Source organism: Thalassophryne amazonica, chromosome 4 (assembly GCF_902500255.1).
Source record: "Thalassophryne amazonica chromosome 4, fThaAma1.1, whole genome shotgun sequence".
NCBI classification, from domain to species: Eukaryota; Metazoa; Chordata; class Actinopteri; order Batrachoidiformes; family Batrachoididae; genus Thalassophryne; species Thalassophryne amazonica.
This window is the reverse complement of record NC_047106.1, coordinates 43,407,340-43,428,306: the sequence shown is the minus strand read 5'-3', so window position 1 is coordinate 43,428,306 and position 20,967 is coordinate 43,407,340. Positions and strand designations below refer to the sequence as shown.

Below are 20,967 nucleotides of genomic sequence, written 5' to 3'. Positions count from 1 at the left end.
ACAATTAAAAAAAAAAAAACTCTTTACAGACATACAGTGAACAAAACACAATCATATACCAAGAATAAACATTATATTTTAAACACAATGTGATTAAATGCAATTTCTCATTATTTCACTTCTCATCTAATAAATAAAGCTGACCGTCTGTGTGTGTGTTCGGTATGCACAGCCACAGTAATTAAGCAATCGACACCAAACTTGCTATGGTGACTGGAGGCACCAAGGTGGAGGTCACTGGGGCCCTTCGGTTGAAAGCGTACATGCGCTTTAGACTCACGGCAACTGTAAGTGGATGGGTGAGCTAGCCATCCTTGCTCCAAGAAATGATATGGGGAGTACAACCAAAGAGCAGCTCCTCTAATAAATACCAGAAGTGAAGACAACACAAAACCATTGCCTCAGTTGTAGAGACAGCTGAGGCAGTTCAATACCCAACTGAGCTCCTGAATTCCTGAGAGCCCCCAGGCATTCCACCTCACAACCTAAAGTAAAGCTGAAGGTTGGCTGCCCAGTCATGCTTCTTCGTAACCAAGATGCTCCAAAACTCTGTAGTGGAACTCGGCTGACCATCAAGCAAATGATGGCACATGTGATTGAAGCCACCATAGTAACAGGGCAAGCTAAGAGTGAAGATGTGTTTATTCCAAGGATTCCCATTATCCCAGTTCAAACGTCACTGAAATTGGTTGAGCTCAATCTGGAGACACCATGCTTCTCACACGGTCAGCTATATGTAGGATGCTCCTGAGCTGGTCACCCTGACTGTCTTTTCATTTGTGCACCTCAGGGTCCACACTAAGAACATTATACAGTGAGGAAAATAAGTATTTGAACACCCTGCGTTCTCCACTTAGAAATCATGAAGGGGTCTGAAATTTTCATCTTAGATGCATGTCCACTGTGAGAGACATAATCTAAAAAAAAAATCCGGAAATCACAATGTATGATTTGTATGTTACTGCTGCAAATAAGTATTTCAACACCTGTGAAAATCAATGTTAATATTTGGTACAGTAGCCTTTGTTTGCAATTACAGAGGTCAAATGTTTCCTGTAGTTTTTCACCAGGTTTGCACACACTGCAGCAGGGATTTTGGTCCACTCCTCCATACAGATCTTCTCTAGATCTTTCAGGTTTGGAGTTTCAGCTCCCTCTAAAGATTTTCTATTGAGTTCAGGTCTGGAGACTGGCCAGGCCACTCCAGGACCTTGAAATGCTTCTTACGGAGCCCCTCCTTAGTTGCCCTGGCTGTGTGTTTGGGGTCATTGTCATGCTGGAAGACCCAGCCACGACCCATCTTCAATGCTCTTACTGAGGGAAGGAGGTTGTTTGCCAAAATATCGTAATACATGACCCCAGCCATCCTCCCTTCAATACGGTGCAGTCGTCTGTCCCCTTTGCAGAAGAGCACCCCCAGAGTATGATGTTTCCATCCCCCATGCTTCATGGTTGGGATGGTTTTCTTGGGGTTGTTCTCATCCTCTAATCATAGTAAGTGGAGTTGATTCCAAAAAGCTCTATTCTGGTCTCATCTGACCACATGACCTTCTCCCATGCCTCCTCTGGATCATCCAGATGGTCACCGGTGAACTTCAACCGGGCCTAGACGTGTGCTGGCTTGAGCAGGGGGACCTTGCTGCCCTGCAGGATTTTAAACCACGACAGCATCATGTGTTACTAATGTAATCTTTGTGACTGTGGTCCCAGCTCTCTTCAGGTCATTGACCAGGTCCTCCTGTGTAGTTCTGAGCTTCCTCAGAATCATCTTTACCCCACAAAGCGAGATCTTGCATGGAATCCCAGACTGAGGGAGATTGACAGTCATCTTGTGTGTCTTCCACTTTCTAATAAATAATCATAACAGTTGTTGTCTTCTACCAAGCTGCTTGGCTGTTGTCCTGTAGTCCATCCCAGCCTTGTGCAGGTCTACAGTTTTGTCCCTGTGTCCTTAGACAGCTCTTTGGTCTTGGATGGTGGACAGGTTGGAGTGTGATTGATTGTGTGAACAGGTGTCTTTTATACAGGTAAAAAGTTCAAACAGGTGCAATTAATACAGGTAAAGAGTGCAGAATAAGAGGGCTTCTTAAAGAAAAATTAACAGGTCTGTGTGAGCCAGAATTCTTGCTGGTTGGTAGGTGTTCAAATATTTATTTGCAGCAGTAACATACAAATAAATTATTTAAAAAAAAAAATCATACATTGTGATTTCCGGATTTTTTTTTAGATTATGTCTCTCACAGTGGACATGCACCTAAGATGAAAATTTCAGACCCCTTCATGATTTCTAAGTGGAGAACTTGCAAAACTGCAGGGTGTTCAAATACTTATTTTCCTCACTGTATATCCCAGAGCACTGAGTGATATGACATGCTATCACCTTTTATCATCATTCATGTCAGTCTCATGAATGTCAGAAATTGCTGTATCAAAATTAATTACTAGAATATACAAACAATGCAAGTTACTACACCTTAAAGTGAAGGTGACACCAAAAAATGTGCATAAATAATCATTAAAAATTATGATATTTAAAAAAATCCTGAACAATAAAAGTCAATGATAAGTACGTAGGTGAAGGATAAACTATAGCTGTCTGAAGCCTGCGCTCTATTTCAGCCCTGTTCAGCCCTCAGCCACTGCCATAATGTTGCCATGTCATGTTATGTCACCAGAACAGCACCTGCTGATTCAAGCCCAAATCAATTGTAAACATGGCGGAGGTCGAGCTGTGTTCGGACAATTTTCCAAGTGTGGAGCTTTTTTTAAAGTGCAGTCTGGAGGAGGATTTTTTTTCTAATATGGAGCTTTTTTTTTTTTTATTTATTTATTTATTTTTAAGTGCAGTCCAAAGGAGTTTCTGAAGCAGCTGTGGGGGACACAGCATTTATGGTTTTGAGCCTTATACAGATGACAATAAACTTTGGAGGAAAACCTTCAGTCTAACAACAGTGACGATATTGGCAGAGTTCAGAACACATATTGATTACAAATAAATAATACAGGCAATTTCAGCATGGGTGGAGGTGATAAACTTTTTACGTTCCTTTTATTTTTGCCAGCTCTTTGGTCGTAATCAACTGGTTAAAAAATCATTTTGCTCTGAAATTAGAAAAAAAGTGATGAAGAAGTGTGGATTTTTTTGTTTTAATTTTTTTTTTCTTAGAAACAATTTCAAATCTGAAAAATGACAAGGGACTGAAAATATCAGCTCTTTTTTATAAATATTGTTTTCCTTCTTGAATACATTATTAAATATCAAAACCATTCACACAAGAAGTAAATATATAGAGGGTTTTCATGTGACGTATCGGTCACATGATTTTGCACCCCGCGGCCACTGTGGATTACGAAGCAGTGGTCGCTGTGATATGCTACGTGCATTTGGCGAACAACTGCAGAAGCTTCAACAAACAATGGTCAACTTTTGTGCTGTCGTCGGTTGTTCAGAGGTGATAAAAATGTGGCAGGTCGCTCATTTTACAGGCTACCAGCAGTTATTGTGCATCAAGCAGTGGAGTGTTATGAGCTTTCTAAGCGACACACAGAGACCTGGCTCAGCAAATCTGAAGGAAGCTTTAATATGGTCACAACCAAACAGACCGCTCGGAAATCCAAATCCAAAGCCGCTCGGAAGAGCGCGCCGGCTACAGTCAGTGTGAAGATTCCTCACTGTTACAGGCCCGGCACATGGCGCTGAGAGAGATCCGCCTCTACTAGAAATCCACCGAGTTGCTGATCCGCAAGCTGCCCTTCCAGCGCCTGGTGAGAGAAATCACTCAGGACATCAAAACCGACCTCCGCTTTCAGAGCTCCACTGTGATGCTCTGCAGGAGGCCAGCGAGGCTGACTTGGTCGGCAGCTTGCGGATCAGCAGCTCAGTGGACTTCTGGTAGCAGGGGATCTCTCTCTCTGCGCCACAGTGCTGGGCCTGTAACGGAGGCTTCTTCACACCGCCGGTAGCTGGAGTGCTCTTCTAGGCGGCTTTGGGAGCGAGCTGCTTCGTTACATCGTCATTAAATTTGCTATCCGGTATAACATACGGATCCAGTGAGCAAACTGCTACACATCAATCACGATAAACAGCTTTATCTCGAGGGTTTAAAGCCTCGTAATAAGCTTAAATTTTCTCTATTTTCTTGCACGTGCCAGCCACGTCGTAATCCACGATGGAGACGGTAACTAATCAGTCACGTGATTGAAAACCCTCTATAGTGGTATTTCATCATTTGTCGTTGATTTCAGCTGTGTTACGGATCCACTGAACCAACTGCTACACATCAATCACGATAAACAGCTTTATCTCGAGGGTTTAAAGCCTCATAATAAAATTTCATTCTCTATTTTCTTTCACGCACCAGCCGCGTAGTAATCCACGATGGAGACGGTAATTAATCGTCAGGTGATTGAAAACCCTCTATAGTCTTACCCGTCCGTTTCAATGAGATCATCTTTAAACTTATCCACCTTTACAAAACCACATCTGAAAAATAATTCCTTCTGTCCATTTGTTGGCACTTTGGTGCCAGATTCCAGCACCAGCTGTAATCAGTTATTGCGGCTGATCGATGTGGTACCATGTTGTTAACGAGCGGCTTTGCGCTGCAAGAAAAAGACTCCCAGTGCTTCATAACGTCTCAGTCTGCATGCGACGACATTATCCCATGGTCCAGAAAACGATAAAATAATCTGAAGATGCTCTGTTTTGTCTCTGTGTGGAGTGGAGAAGCCAGGGACTCTGTGCAAGTGCGCGTTCGTCAATATATCCACTGTGAGATCAATAAAGTCTTATAAGTGTTCCACCTGCCATTCTACCGACGAAAAGTAACCGTTCTGACACCAAAAACATAGTGCAGTTCCAACCCGAACTACAGGGCCGTCAGTAGGCGGTAAAAATCCATAAATTAATGGGACAATTAAGTTAATGGTTCCGGAGCTGACGCCACCTCCTCCTCCTCCTTGTCCAATGCACCCTGCTCAGAATGCCACTCTCATTGGATCGACATCTCTGCTATTTTGGCATTGTGGGATAGCTCGCGCCCACAGATTGAGCTCGCCGGACTACTTTCGCCACCCTGCTCAGAGTGCCGCTCTCGTTGGAGCAACAACACACAGAATGTGTCTCTTCCCAGATAGATCTCTTTCAGTGCAGCTTCTTGTTCTGACTTTAACATGAAGTTAACCCCCAAGTTTTTCATCGACAACTGTAAATGGTAATCAAACCATTCCAATCGTATATTTATGAACTTTTCTGCATCAAACTCCATCGTGTCAATGTTTACAATGTGCTTGAGCAGTGACAGGTGAAGTTGCTCATAAACTTTAAGTTTCTTAAACATTTATTACGGCCACTCTTAAAACTTAAGTTATCGTTATAATTTTATTACTGGTAAATTTTAGAATTAACGTAGATGAGACATACTCATTATCAATTATCTGGGAACTAGTTTTTGAGCAGGAATTCATCAAGCACGTCGGCTACAGGCGCGTACTAACACAGAATACTCAAACTGGAGAGTTGTTCGGCCATAATGAGAGAGTCCACTTTTAGCTTTCCATAAGCTAAGCTAGTGGCGCTCGTGAGAGGGTGTGTGCAATGTTGGCATGCTGGGAAGTTCCTGGTTTTTAGTGGCACGCAGTTCAAAATCCGAATATGTATCTCTTCAAGAACTGTGCACCAGGAAAGGATAAATTCCAAACTGTTGTTTAATTTTAGTCTTAAATATTAATGAAACATGGCATTACATGTCACCTACACTTTAACTAAAGTGACATGAAATATACAATGACATGGCTAAAATTCTTTTCTATTGTTCGTGCGTAGAACTGGTAAACTCAGCTACTACTTTTATAATCTTCACGGCTCAGTGTCTAATATCGCAAAAATAAAACTGATTTGTAACAATTCCAGTAACAAATAAAATACATATATTAGAATTAAGAGGTCAAAGAAATCAGATCTAAAGATTGGTGGTAAAGTAGCAGTGTTGTATCATTTACACATTTATGCATTTGTTGGTGTGAAATTGTCAAATTTAATGAAGAAGAAAAAAAATTCATCTCCAAATGCCAGAAATTTAAATTTTACATTTGCCACTTTATCTACACAAAAATACTAAACATTTGTGAGTTATTGTGAGAGTTATTTGTGAGAATGCGAGTTACTAAACATGAGACAAACTTGTCTTTCTGAAATCTAGTCTACTATCAACCCTTTAAAACAAAACAGGATATATCAGGAAGATTTAAAGCAAAACATGTCCGACTGTATTCATACTGCAGCTGTCCAAGCTGTGAGAAGTTACCCACAGTCATATTTCATTATGTTTGTTGTGGATCTACTGTATATATTGGACAGAGACAGACTTTGACTTTGGGTTTGCCATCCAGCCTGGAGGATATGTTGGTCCACTTGCCCCTACTTTTCATTTTCATAACTGGTGGCAAGTTCCTCTCTCATGCCAGACATATAATCATTATGGCAACTAAGCAAACATCAATATACCAAGAAATATTTTTTAGTTTAATTTATTGGCTAATTTTATTATGAAAGAGTAATTAATACCTTCCAGTTTTCTTTCAGAGGGCCTCTACCTGTCTTTACTGACTGAAAAGTTGCAGGATCTTCATCCGGTTTGTAGTCCTATGGAAGGAATTCAGTCATTAGTGCAGCCATAAATGACACAATTTGAACTAACAGCAAGTTCTCTTACAGTGAACAAAAGTGGAGTAATAGGTGTGATGCACAAAGTGGTTAAGACAAGAGGGCACTGCAGTCTCGTTTGAGGGCAGGTGCTAAAGGGGTAAAATATGACGCATATGATGTAATTTCTCTACTTCCAGGGGAAAAAAACACTGCATTTTCAATGAGTTTTTGGACAAATTACACGCAAACAAAGTGAAAATGCAAAGAAAAAGTGATGATGTGGTGGGAAAGTGGACATGTGTTGCAGTTTGTTTATGACCTGGAGCACACACACATGGCGGTTTTGCAGGCGAGAGAACACAGCTACTCTGGTTAGCCGTGTATGCTAACCCTTACCGACAGTCTTCTCCACTGGGAACCGGGGAGAAAAAAAAAAAAAAAAAACACCTTTTCGCAACTGCTTCAGTGATTGTAGCCGAAAACAAAAGAGTACACCATTTTTCTGTGCAACCTTATGCTGTGTATATATTGCACAACAGAGCGGAGTTCCACATAAGTGGTCAAATCCCGTAATATCACACAGGGTTCAAATGAGATTGCGCTGCCCAATAGCTGTGTTTACATGGACAGCAATACTGTGATTACCAACATATTGTGAATAAGACGCTGCCGTGTAAACAGAGTTTTCTGATTACCTTAAACAGAATAAGGTCATAATCAGAGTAAGCAATAGTCTGATCAAGACATGTGGAGCATTCCAATCCTATTCTGATTGTTAAAGTGCATTGTAGACATCTTAATCAGACAGCATGCTGCAACACAAGTCAGAGGACGCAATGCGGCTGTGAATGATAAACAGATTATGCTCTGCAACATGTAAACAGGAACATAAATGGATTATTCTTTAAGCAACTCATGTAGACACCATAATCTAAATAGAGTCTTAATTAGAATAAGGTCAATAATCTGATTATTGCCCCTGTAGTGTGATGCCCTTGTTGTTGGCACACACTCTCTGGTCCCCTTTTTAAATATGGGGACGACCATTGCAGTTTGCCACTCCTGAGGCACTGACCGCAGGGGTGGTGTTGCATTTGATCTATCGTACTGTTGTGACGAAAAGGGAGCTGAGCCAAAAGGCGAAGCTTTTGATCTACTGGTCAATCTTCGTTTCTACTCTCACCTATGGTCATGAGGGTTGAGTCATGACCAAAAGAACTAGATCGCGGGTGGCTGGTGTCTCCCTTAGAGATGGGGCGAGAAGCTCGGTCATCTGTGGGGAGCTCGGAGTCGAGCCGCTGCTCCTTTGCATTGAAAGGAGCCAGCTGAGGTGGACTGGGCATCTGGTAAGGATGCCTCCTAGGCGCCTTCCTAGGGAGGTGTTCCAGGCACGTCCACCTGGGAGGAGACCCCGTGGAAGACCCACAACTAGGTGGAGAGATTATATCTCCATACTGGCCTGGAAATATCTCGGGATCCCCCAGTCAGAGGTGGTCAATGTGGCCCGGGAAAGGGAAGTCTGAGGTCCCCTGCTAGAACTGTTGCACCCGTGACCTGATCTCGGATAAGCAGTTGAAGATGAGTGATGATCTGATTATTTTGTCCATGTAAACATTATCAATGACTACAGATGAGCAGAATATTTACTATATTGGTAGATAGGCGATAGCCCAAATCAATACGCATACCCGTGAGACTACACAGACAGAACTCACTAAAAGACATAACAAGCACACTTCCCCAAAAACACGGGGGTTACAGTAGGTGTGGAAAGAACTCTGAAGAAAAAAAAAAAACCTGTGTTAAAAATACATTAAAAACGCTTACATGTATACCTAGTAACATAAAAGTCTTGAGAGTTAAGAGTTGTTTACAAGTCCATAATGTAACTGATGAGCGCCGCTAAAGTAGTAGAGGCAGTATTTCACCTAAAATAATTCAGTATTTAACAGTAAAGGGTAATTACACAGCCCTGCAACACACTGGTATCTTGTCCGGGGTGTACCCTGCCTCACGCCCTATGACTGTTGGGACAGGCTCCACCCCGACCCCATAAAATAGGACGCAGAGTAAGCGGGTATAGAAAATTGGTTGGGTAATCACACAAAATAACTATATGGAAAACAGTCATCCTATCTTACAACATATACTCAACAAAAATATAAACGCAACACTTTTGGTTTTGCTCCCATTTTGTATGAGATGAACTCAAAGATCTAAAACTTTTTCCACATACACAATATCACCATTTCCCCTCAAATATTGTTCACAAACCAGTTGAAATCTGTGATAGTGAGCACTTCTCCTTTGCTGAGATAATCCATCCCACCTCACAGGTGTGCCATACCAAGATGCTGATTAGACACCATGATTAGTGCACAGGTGTGCCTTAGACTGCCCACAATAAAAGGCCACTCTGAAAGGTGCAGTTTTGTTTTATTGGGGGGGGATACCAGTCAGTATCTGGTGTGACCACCATTTGCCTCATGCAGTGCAACACATCTCCTTCGCATCATCCGTGAAGAGAACACCTCTCCAACGTGCCAAACGCCAGCGAATGTGAGCATTTGCCCACTCAAGTCGGTTACGACAACAAACTGGAGTCAGGTCGAGACCACGATGAGGACGACAAGCATGCAGATGAGCTTCCCTGAGACGGTTTCTGACAGTTTGTGCAGAAATTCTTTGGTTATGCAAACCGATTGTTTCAGCAGCTGTCCGAGTGGCTGGTCTCAGACGATCTTGGAGGTGAACATGCTGGATGTGGAGGTCCTGGGCTGGTGTGGTTACACGTGGTCTGCGGTTGTGAGGCTGGTTGGATGTACTGCCAAATTCTCTGAAACGACTTTGGAGATGGCTTATGGTAGAGACATGAACATTCAATACACGAGCAACATCTCTGGTTGACATTCCTGCTGTCAGCATGCCAACTGCACGCTCCCTCAAATCTTGCGACATCTGTGGCATTGTGCTGTGTGATAAAACTGCACCTTTCAGAGTGGCCTTTTATTGTGGGCAGTCTAAGGCACACCTGTGCACTAATCATGGTGTCTAATCAGCATCTTGGTATGGCACACCTGTGAGGTGGGATGGATTTTCTCAGCAAAGGAGAAGTGCACAGATTTAGACTGGTTTGTGAACAATATTTGAGAGAAATGGTGATATTGTGTATGTGGAAAAAGATTTAGATCTTTGAGTTAATCTCATACAAAATGGGAGCAAAACCAAAAGTGTTGCGTTTATATTTTTGCTGAGTGTATGTACATGTATATCACCATTTTTCCTGAGGATTTGAAAAAGCCCAAGCTTTTTCAAAGCCTAGATATACATCCGGCAAAACGCAGTGGGTGAACAGTTATGAACCCATTCCCTCCAGGCTGATAATACAATCACTCTAAAACAAAATACCTTATTATCTTGTAACTTGCAAAAATTAACAGCTTAGGCAAGCTCATTAAATGCCAGTCTGATAAACTAGATAAATCTAAAAACATAAATATAAAAACTTTGTTTTGCCAATATACCCTATATACCCAATATATCTGCTATGTGCCAGATGGTTTCATGGATGCTGGATCAATAATTGAAGAGAAACAGGTACCGTGTTCACAGAGTGAGACAGACCGCTTCCACAGAGAAAACCAAATCAAAGCAATAAACGGAATTTTCTATTCATTCCCCGTCAGCAGCAGGGAAAGCACAGAATTGGTACAGTTATTCTGCAAGTGGATCCACAAAACCTATAACGGGGTTTTCTAAACAGGGAAATACGGGCGCTGCATCCTCTTGTTATGGTTGCGTACGCCCTTGTCGAAGTGCCAATTTCAGACAAAACCATCCATTTTTGCCACGATTTTCATACGATGCCTGTTTGGGGTCTCTGCCAGTCACAGTGTTATGGAAGTACCAGTGTAACACGCTCAGTATGTACACCTGTAATTACTCTCTGTGTTTACATCAGCATTGACGCTGCGAGCTGTCAATCCGCTGTTTGGCGCAGCAGGTCCGAGTTGAAAAAAAGAAAAAAAAAGTGTTTTCTTCTTTGTCTCAGAGCGTGAGGACACGGAGCGCAAAGAACAGAGTTTATAAAGCTATTTTTGAACTTTTCTTTCAAACTCTGTGCCACTCTGTCCATGTCCTCTGTTGTGGTGAAACTAAAAACACAGCTGCAGACGTGCAACCTGTTGCAATGCATTACAACAAATACTAACGCTCCTCCCGCCCCACCCAAATACGCCTAAAGTCTCTTTCTGAGGACGGCGTGAAGCAAAAAGCACTGACACGTATGTGTTTGAGGTTTGATCAACAAATAAACTCTATTGTCAAAGCAAGTTTTCCAGCTATGTCTTCTGGCTAAAGTAAAGTCCTTCCTCAGCAGATGTGATCTTCAGACGGCCATTCATGCTTTCATCAGCTCCAGACTTGATTACTGTAATGCACTTTATGCTGGTGTTAACCAGTCTTCTCTTGTACGCCTCCAACTTGTGCAAAATGCTGCCGCTTGTCTTTTAATGAACACATCCAGAAGTGAGCATAATGTATTTGTACTTTACTCACTCCACTGGCTTCCAGTTTATTTTATAATTGATTTTAAGATTTTAATGTTTGTTTATAAAGCTATTAATGGCCTTGCACCATGTTACTTTTCTGAAATTTTAACTCTCCGTACATACAGTAGGACATTACGGGCGTCTGGTCAACTTTACTTATATGTTCTAAGGTCAAAGTATAAACTCTGGGGTGACTGTACTTTTGCTTTAGAAGAACCCAGACTGTGGAACAAGTTACCTCCTGATTTATGCACCATTTCTGACCAAGCACTTTTGTAAAATCAATGCTCAAGACATATTTTTTAAATTTGCTTTTAACACCAGGTGGCATTGTAACACATTTTGTTTGCATGTGCCTTTTTAATTCTGTTGTACGTTTGTTTCATTTTTGTGAATTCTTATTCCTTCATTTTACTATAAAACCTTTTGGACACTGTCTGGCTGCTATAAAGGGCTATAGAAATAAATGTTGATTGATTCAATGAAATCTTATCAAACAAACATGCAGGTTGTGATATCAATTTGGGCTAAAGGCAAAGAAAAGGTGAAAATGTGCAAAAAAAGTCTAATCCAAATATCACACAATTAAATAACTAAGCGGGTTAAAAAAAAAATGGTATGTTGATATACTAATGAAGGGGAAAAAAAAACCATCTATACAGAAATGGCAGCATGCTTAAAACTTTTGGTGCACTGCCACAGATTGAAGAAATGAACAAAATGTATAAAATTGATGTAACTGATAAACCTGCTACTTAGCTACTCAGTTGCTTTATGATGTTATGCAGGACTTTCAACTACTACTCAAAGAGTTTTACAGTGCTAGCTAAACATGCGGGGAGGGGGGGGGGGGGCTTACCCCTCCAGATACTTGACTTTTGTCAGCAATGTCGATGTGAACAATCTCAACCTTCTGCTGTGTTGCTATATCCAGTCCATGTACCTGCAGCAGGATAAATCAAACATCCAGATGAAGGAGTAACACGAATAATATATATTCTTTTATATTTATACATTATAACAAGAGAAACTACAAAGGCATTTAAAAACTTTGCACAAAAATAGACAACCAAAAGCATAATTGAAATGTCATGCATGCACAATACTGAAAAATTATGCACAATTACAGAGCCAAAATAATAATTTACCAATTATAAATATCATGAGTCTCAGATAAAAACCTGTCTACCTAATGTCAGCATGTAATTTTTTTTTACTCCCAGCACACAAACGAACACACAACAAAAGACTTTTTATGCAGTTAGGGTTCAAATACACACACAACCCAAGACAGCAAGATATGTGATGATACAGAAGGTGCACTAATTTTTGTTAAAAAAAAAAAAGTATTTTATATGTCAAAAATAAAATCTATTCTCACAATAACAGGGACTCAGTGAAAGGAGGCCAACCCCGGGGTGATGTAACCAACCTTCCATTTCTAGTTAAAACTTTTTGATCATCTGAAGGCATCGTGTACCATTATGTGGTAAGTCAGAAAATAATACATTACAGTCGTCAATTCTGGAGGTCAAAGAACCATCTCAGCATCCACCAGAGACAGGACAGATCGAATCATGAGCGTTAAGGCACATAAATGAAAAAGGGAAAATTACATCGGACTATTCTCAGGTTTAGATCATGATGTCTCCCCACACCACAATTTTTGAACATGATTAAAACTTTCCCAGTAGCTCAGAATAACCTGCAATGCTTCCTCTACTACCTATTACACCCCATTTCAGGCCCTGATTGGGGTTTCTGCACCACAAACGTAGAGAATCGGATATCAAAAATCTGCAATGGGAGACTGGTTTTAGGTGGGCATGCAAGTTTCTCCACTTGGCAATTCTGTCTTCTTACCATTAATGCACTGATCACAACAGGCATCTCTGACAAGAACACAGCTAATGATTGAGCAGAGTTCCCAAAATTAGGGATTTAATTTCAGTCATCTAATCCCATTCATACTCAACAAGCCTGCTCCAGAGCAGGTTTGCTGATCTGTATATGTTGTTGTGAATCCAGCACCTATTTCGAAGAACCAACAGATCTAGAATCAAATCAAATCAATTTTATTTATATAGCGCCAAATCACAACAAACAGTTGCCCCAAGGCGCTTTATATTGTAAGGCAAAAGCCATACAATAATTACGTAAAACCCCAACGGTCAAAACGACCCCGTGAGCAAGCACTTGGCGACAGTGGGAAGGAAAAACTCCCTTTTAACAGGAAGAAACCTCCAGCAGAACCAGGCTCAGGGAGGGGCAGTCTTCTGCTGGCACTGGTTGGGGCTGAGGGAGAGAACCAGGAAAAAGACATGCTGTGGAGGGGAGCAGAGATCAATCACTAATGATTAAATGCAGAGTGGTGCATACAGAGCAAAAAGAGAAAGAAACACTCAGTGCATCATGGGAACCCCCCAGCAGTCTAAGTCTATAGCAGCATAACTAAGGGATGGTTCAGGGTCACCTGATCCAGCCCTAACTATAAGCTTTTGCAAAAAGGAAAGTTTTAAGCCTGATCTTAAAAGTAGAGAGGGTGTCTGTCTCCCTGATCTGAATTGGAAGCTGGTTCCACAGGAGAGGAGCCTGAAAGCTGAAGGCTCTGCCTCCCATTCTACTCTTACAAACCCTAGGAACTACAAGTAAGCCTGCAGTCTGAGAGCGAAGCGCTCTATTGGGGTGATATGGTACTATGAGGTCCCTAAGATAAGATGGAACCTGGTTATTCAAAACCTTATAAGTAAGAAGAAGAACTTTAAATTCTATTCTAGAATTAACAGGAAGCCAATGAAGAGAGGCCAATATGGGTGAGATATGCTCTCTCCTTCTAGTCCCCGTCAGTACTCTAGCTGCAGCATTTTGAATTAACTGAAGGCTTTTCAGGGAACTTTTAGGACAACCTGATAATAATGAATTACAATAGTCCAGCCTAGAGGAAATAAATGCATGAATTAGTTTTTCAGTATCACTCTGAGACAAGACCTTTCTAATTTTAGAGATATTGCGCAAATGCAAAAACGAAGTCCTACATATTTGTTTAATATGCGCATTGAATGACATATCCTGATCAAAAATGACTCCAAGATTTCTCACAGTATTACTAGAGGTCAGGGTAATGCCATCCAGAGTAAGGATCTGGTTAGACACCATGTTTCTAAGATTTGTGGGGCCAAGTACAATAACTTCAGTTTTATCTGAGTTTAAAAGCAGGAAATTAGAGGTCATCCATGTCTTTATGTCTGTAAGACAATCCTGCAGTTTAGCTAATTGGTGTGTGTCCTCTGGCTTCATGGATAGATAAAGCTGGGTATCATCTGCGTAACAATGAAAGTTTAAGCAATGCTGTCTAATAATACTGCCTAAGGGAAACATGTATAAAGTGAATAAAATTGGTCCTAGCACAGAACCTTGTGGAACTCCATAATTAACCTTAGTCTGTGAAGAAGATTCCCCATTTACATGAACAAATTGTAATCTATTAGATAAATATGATTCAAACCACCGCAGCGCAGTGCCTTTAATACCTATGGCATGCTCTAATCTCTGTAATAAAATTTTATGGTCAACAGTATCAAAAGCAGCACTGAGGTCTAACAGAACAAGCACAGAGATGAATCCACTGTCTGAGGCCATATCATTTGTAACCTTCACTAATGCTCTTTCTGTACTATGATGAATTCTAAAACCTGACTGAAACTCTTCAAATAGACCATTCCTCTGAAGATGATCAGTTAGCTGTTTTACAACTACCCTTTCAAGAATTTTTGAGAGAAAAGGAAGGTTGGAGATTGGCCTATAATTAGCTAAGATAGCTGGGTCAAGTGATGGCTTTTTAAGTAATGGTTTAATTACTGCCACCTTAAAAGCCTGTGGTACATAGCCAACTAATAAAGATAGATTGATCATATTTAAGATCGAAGCATTAATTAATGGTAGGGCTTCATTGAGCAGCCTGGTAGGAATGGGGTCTAATAGACATGTTGATGGTTTGGAGGAAGTAACTAAAGAAAATAACTCAGAACAATCTTAGAGAAAGAGTCTAACCAAATACCGGCATCACTGAAAGCAGCCAAAGATAACGATATGTCTTTGGGATGGTTATGAGTAATTTTTTCTCTAATAGTTAAAATTTTATTAGCAAAGAAAGTCATGAAGTCATTATTAGTTAAAGTTAAAGGAATACTCGGCTCAATAGAGCTCTGACTCTTTGTCAGCCTGGCTACAGTGCTGAAAAGAAACCTGGGGTTGTTCTTATTTTCTTCAATTAGTGATGAGTAGTAAGATGTCCTAGCTTTATGGAGGGCTTTTTTATAGAGCAACAGACTCTTTTGCCAGGCTAAGTGAAGATCTTCTAAATTAGTGAGACGCCATTTCCTCTCCAACTTACGGGTTATCTGCTTTAAGCTGCGAGTTTGTGAGTTATACCACGGAGTCAGGCACTTCTGATTTAAGGCTCTCTTTTTCAGAGGAGCTACAGCATCCAAAGTTGTCTTCAATGAGGATGTAAAACTATTGACGAGATACTCTATCTCACTCACAGAGTTTAGGTAGCTACTCTGCACTGTGTTGGTATATGGCATTAGAGAACATAAAGAAGGAATCATATCCTTAAACCTAGTTACAGCGCTTTCTGAAAGACTTCTAAGTGTAATGAAACTTATTCCCCACTGCTGGGTAGTCCATCAGAGTAAATGTAAATGTTATTAAGAAATGATCAGACAGAAGGGAGTTTTCAGGGAATACTGTTAAGTCTTCAATTTCCATACCATAAGTCAGAACAAGATCTAAGATATGATTAAAGTGGTGGGTGGACTCATTTACATTTTGAGCAAAGCCAATTGAGTCTAATAATAGATTAAATGCAGTGTTGAGGCTGTCATTCTCAGCATCTGTGTGGATGTTAAAATCGCCCACTATAATTATCTTATCTGAGCTAAGCACTAAGTCAGACAAAAGGTCTGAAAATTCACAGAGAAACTCACAGTAACGACCAGGTGGACGATAGATAATAAATAAAACTGGTTTTTGGGACTTCCAATATGGATGGACAAGACTAAGAGTCATGCTTTCAAATGAATTAAAGCTCTGTCTGGGTTTTGGATTAATTAATAAGCTGGAATGGAAGATTGCTGCTAATCCTCCGCCTCGGCCCATGCTACGAGCGTTCTGGCAGTTAGTGTGACTCGGGGGTGTTGACTCATTTAAACTAACATACGAGGGCTGTCAATAAAGTATAGGTCCTTTTTATTTTTTTCAAAAACTATATGGATTTTATTCATATGTTTTTACGTCAGACATGCTTGAACCCTCGTGCGCATGCGTGAGTTTTTCCACGCCTGTCGGTGACGTCATTCACCAGCAGCCGCTGCGACGCTCCGCCACAGGAAAAACACCTCCGCTGGAAGCCTTAAGGACAAGTTGGAACATGTCCAGCTGTTAAACAATTTCTCATATACTCACTCCACTGAAAGCCATCAAAAGCCGCCTGGATTTTACAAATGGTTATCAACACGGAGGTGTTTTTCCTGTGCCGCCGCACCGCACCGGCTGCATCCCGACGCGCGGACGGGTTTCATTAAAAAAATCTACTTTAACAGTGGAATATCCGGATAAAATGCTGAAACCGACTTCTTCTGAAACTTCTCTGTTCTCTCACGACGTCCTGGATCAATAGAGCCTGAAATGTGGAGGTTTTCAGCTTGAAACAGGCTGACGACGGCGCCTGAGAGCGCTGCGCGACGTCTCGCAACGTGGGAAGTCCCTAAAGCGACAGTATCACCTCAAAATCTCTCATCAGCCGTTAAAGTTTTCACCGAAAACCATCTTAATTTTTCGAACCGTGTCCACTTCGATGTGTCTCACAGGTTTAGAAAAAATTTTGATCAAACAAAGCGCCAGTCTCTCAGCAACTTCTCAGACAAAGGAATTCCGACGAAGGGCTGGACGACTCCTCCCACAAGGAGTGCTCACAGGCGAATGACGTCACCGACAGGAGTGGAAAAACTCACGCATGCGCACGAGGGTGCAAGCATGTCTGACGTAAAAATAAAAAGGACCTATACTTTATTGACAGACCTCGTATTCATCATGCTGTAACCAGGTTTCTGTAAGGCAGAATAAATCAATATGTTGATCAATTATTATATCATTTACTAACAGGGACTTAGAAGAGAGAGACCTAATGTTTAATAGACCACATTTAACTGTTTTAGTCTGTGGTGCAGTTGAAGGTGCGATATTATTTTTTTGTTTTTGAATTTTTATGCTTAAATAGATTTTTACTGGTTATTGGTGGTCTGGGAGCAGGCACCGTCTCTACGCGGATGGGGTAATGAGGGGATGGCAAGGGGAAAGAAGCTGCAGAGAGGTGTGTAAGACTACAACTCTGCTTCCTGGTCCCAACCCTGGATAGTCACGGTTTGGAGGATTTAAGAAAATTGGCCAGATTTCTAGAAATGAGAGCTGCTCCATCCAAAGTGGGATGGATGCCGTCTCTCCTAACAAGACCAGGTTTTCCCCAGAAGCTTTGCCAATTATCTATGAAGCCCACCTCATTTTTTGGACACCACTCAGACAGCCAGCAATTCAAGGAGAACATGCGGCTAAACATGTCACTCCCGGTCCGATTGGGGAGGAGCCCAGAGAAAACTACAGAGTCCGACATTGTTTTTGCAAAGTTACACACCGATTCAATATTAATTTTAGTGACCTCCGATTGGCGTAACCGGGTGTCATTACTGCCGACGTGAATTACAATCTTACCAAATTTACGCTTAGCCTTAGCCAGCAGTTTCAAATTTCCTTCAATGTCGCCTGCTCTGGCCCCCGGAAGACAACTGACTATGGTTGCTGGTGTCGCTAACGTCACATTTCTCAAAACAGAGTCGCCAATAACCAGAGTTTGATCCTCGGCGGGTGTGTCACCGAGTGGGGAAAAACGGTTAGAAATGTGAATGGGTTGGTGGTGTACACGGGGCTTCTGTTTAGGGCTACGCTTCCTCCTCACAGTCACCCAGTCGGCCTGCTTTCCCGGCTGCTTGGGATCTGCTGGAAGGGAACTAACGGCGGCTAAGCTACCTTGGTCCGCACGACTACAGAGGCCTGGCTAGCTGTAGAATTTTCCACGGTGCGGAGCCGAGTCTCCAATTCGCCCAGCCTGGCCTCCAAAGCTACGAATAAGCTACACTTATTACAAGAACCATTACTGCTAAAGGAGGCCAAGGAATAACTAAACATTTCACACCCAGAGCAGAAAAGTGCAGGAGAGACAGGAGAAGCTGTCATGCTAAATCGGCTAAGAGCTAGTAGCTGCGCTAAGCTGCAGATTTCTAAAAACACACAAAGTGAATAATGTGTAAATAATTTAGAGGTGATTCAGCAGAGGGAGTGCTTTAGTTAAGGCACGTGAAGATTACACTGTGAAACAAATCGTTATCTAGTTATCTAGATCAATCTAACTGCGCAGATTAAACAGCTAACAGATACAGCAAAACACAGCTGTGCTCCGGAACAGGAAGTGATACAATACCGCAGTGAGAGCCAACCATCAGTAGAGGCAGTATAGGCCTCTACTGATGGTAGAATCACACCAGAATATCAAGAGTTTAATCCAGCTAACAGAGTAATCCACAAAAAGAATAAAGCATAGATCTTTCCAACGACACTGTGTGATAATTGCAAAATGCAACACAATGCTGAAACACCCTTGGACATATGAGCATAGTGTTCTTTATAATTTGCAGTTGTTTAATTGGTATCCCAGTGCAAACTATATATAATTATACTTTTATTGTTATTTAGATTAATTATTAAGATCCTATTGTGTTATGTACAATTTGTACATGTCCAATCAAGCCCCTCTATATTGTCACATGATAATTTCACAAGGACCACAATACTGTTTATGCTTTACTGTGTTATGCGTGTATCATTGCTATATTCAGCTCTGTCTGTTTATGTTGATGTTGCAGAATAAACTCAATCAACCAATCATAAACAATATTTTATTTACATTTTAACAGTGACTGTGTGTCATGGGCATGCACACTGACATCCACAAAATGTCTTGTAAATCACTCCAGCAGTGTTATCAGGTTACAAAAACAGCGTTTTCAGTTTTAGAAGTGTTTATCTCTCACAGCAATTTCAGATAAAATGTACATTTGCTCAATTTTTTATTGACCCAAAGGCTATCAATCCACAAACTTCACTGGACTCCATCATCCATCACTTTTTGAATTATAGTGTCTACAATAAAATAGGCAGAAAGAAACAACTTTTCCCTCCTATACCAGAGGTAAATAAAACTACAAACTGTTGACTGAAAAGAAGAAAGGATTACATAAAAAAAAAACCCTAGCTGTACATTTTGGGTAATTATGTAATATACAGATATCTCAACTTTTAAAAACCATTTCTGAATTAATTTATATATACAAGGTGACAACTTACATTGTCTGTGTCCCCCATATCAGATTTGTGCCACGTTTCAATCTTAATCATAAAGTTGTCCTTCATGTACGCGTTCTGTAAAACAAACAAATAAATAAATAATAGAGAAAAGGTAAAAAAAAGTAAATCACTCTGTTTGGCATGTTTTTTTTAAGAAGCATTTTAATCGCACTCTCAGAGTAAACTCCAGGTAAATGTATAATGTCTTTCTTCGTGTTGGAAGTGTCTCACTGAATTAGATGAGTGACACTTTCATTTATATTTGACTCATTTTATCATTACAACAGAGCCAGGCTAAATAAACTACAATACATAAGTATCATGTTTAACTTCCAAAGAATAAAAACTTCAAGATAATACTCCAGGTTTCCATTTTCTTTGGTCTAATTTTTTTAAACAATGAAAACTTATTATATTAGTGTGTGAAAATGAAACAAGGACACTTACTGTAAGAACTGTGGTAGAAAGCGTTGGTCATCAACAAAAGGGGATGATTAGAAGAACAAAAAGAGAAAAGGTCAAGATGTAGTTTTGAATGTGAGAACTTCCACAAGACGTAATTTCTTTACTCCATCACCAAAAAAAATGGTGTTGGTGTAGTCATCCTAAAATACTTACTGAACAACAGGGTCACAGTGCACTGACTGACTGAATGTTTGATCAACCTGTATGACATGTCATTAGTGTGTCTGAATTTTTTAATTTTGTAGACAAACTTACTAGTTCGACAGTAAGGATACGCATTCCAGGCCTCTTCACGCACTTCAAGAAGACCTGCTGGAGCCAGCTTTCTGATTATGGCTGGTGCTTTACTGCAGAGAAGCAAACAAACAAAAAAAAGCACTGGTGTCAACAACAAGTCACGGCCACATCACAAGTGTTCCCCCAAAACTGCACATTACATAGTCGAGGATCATTATAAAATACAGCTGCAATACTGCGCGATGAAATAATATAAGTGATGAAGAATGACTGATATAAAAACTATGGTTGCTGTGGGTGCCAAATGTGTCAATGTAATTGTAGGCTTTTATGAATCAGTGGTGTGGCTGGATGGATGTCTGGTGCATCCAATGGACAAACACCTATAATCATCATCATTTTATTAAGTTTGTTACAGGCTGACCCTCTGTAGGGAGCAAGACAAGAAAAATACACATCCTAAACTGTTCTCAATAACAAATGGCCATGTTGATCTCAGAGACAATAAGCCATCAAACTATTGATTGAAAAGTTTTTGGACTGTATGTTTTTATGTTTAAGTGTATTTACCAGTCTATTATTTCAGGTCATTACAATTTAACAGCTTTTGAG

The 20,967-nt window shown here is 40.7% G+C and overlaps 1 protein-coding gene across 2 annotated transcripts in view; it reads right to left on the bottom strand.

The window, feature by feature from the left end:
• Positions 1-20,967, bottom strand: part of LOC117508129 (phosphatidylinositol transfer protein beta isoform-like) — a 48,781-nt gene that overhangs the window by 8,712 nt on the left and 19,102 nt on the right. For both annotated transcript variants that reach the window (XM_034167791.1, XM_034167792.1), the window contains exons 4-8: positions 20,374-20,465; positions 20,101-20,108; positions 19,654-19,728; positions 12,056-12,139; positions 6,566-6,643 (exon numbers count right to left, since the gene is read on the bottom strand). In XM_034167791.1, the coding sequence (XP_034023682.1) occupies positions 6,566-6,643; positions 12,056-12,139; positions 19,654-19,728; positions 20,101-20,108; positions 20,374-20,465 (337 nt within the window). The remainder of the gene's footprint in view (positions 1-6,565; positions 6,644-12,055; positions 12,140-19,653; positions 19,729-20,100; positions 20,109-20,373; positions 20,466-20,967) is intronic.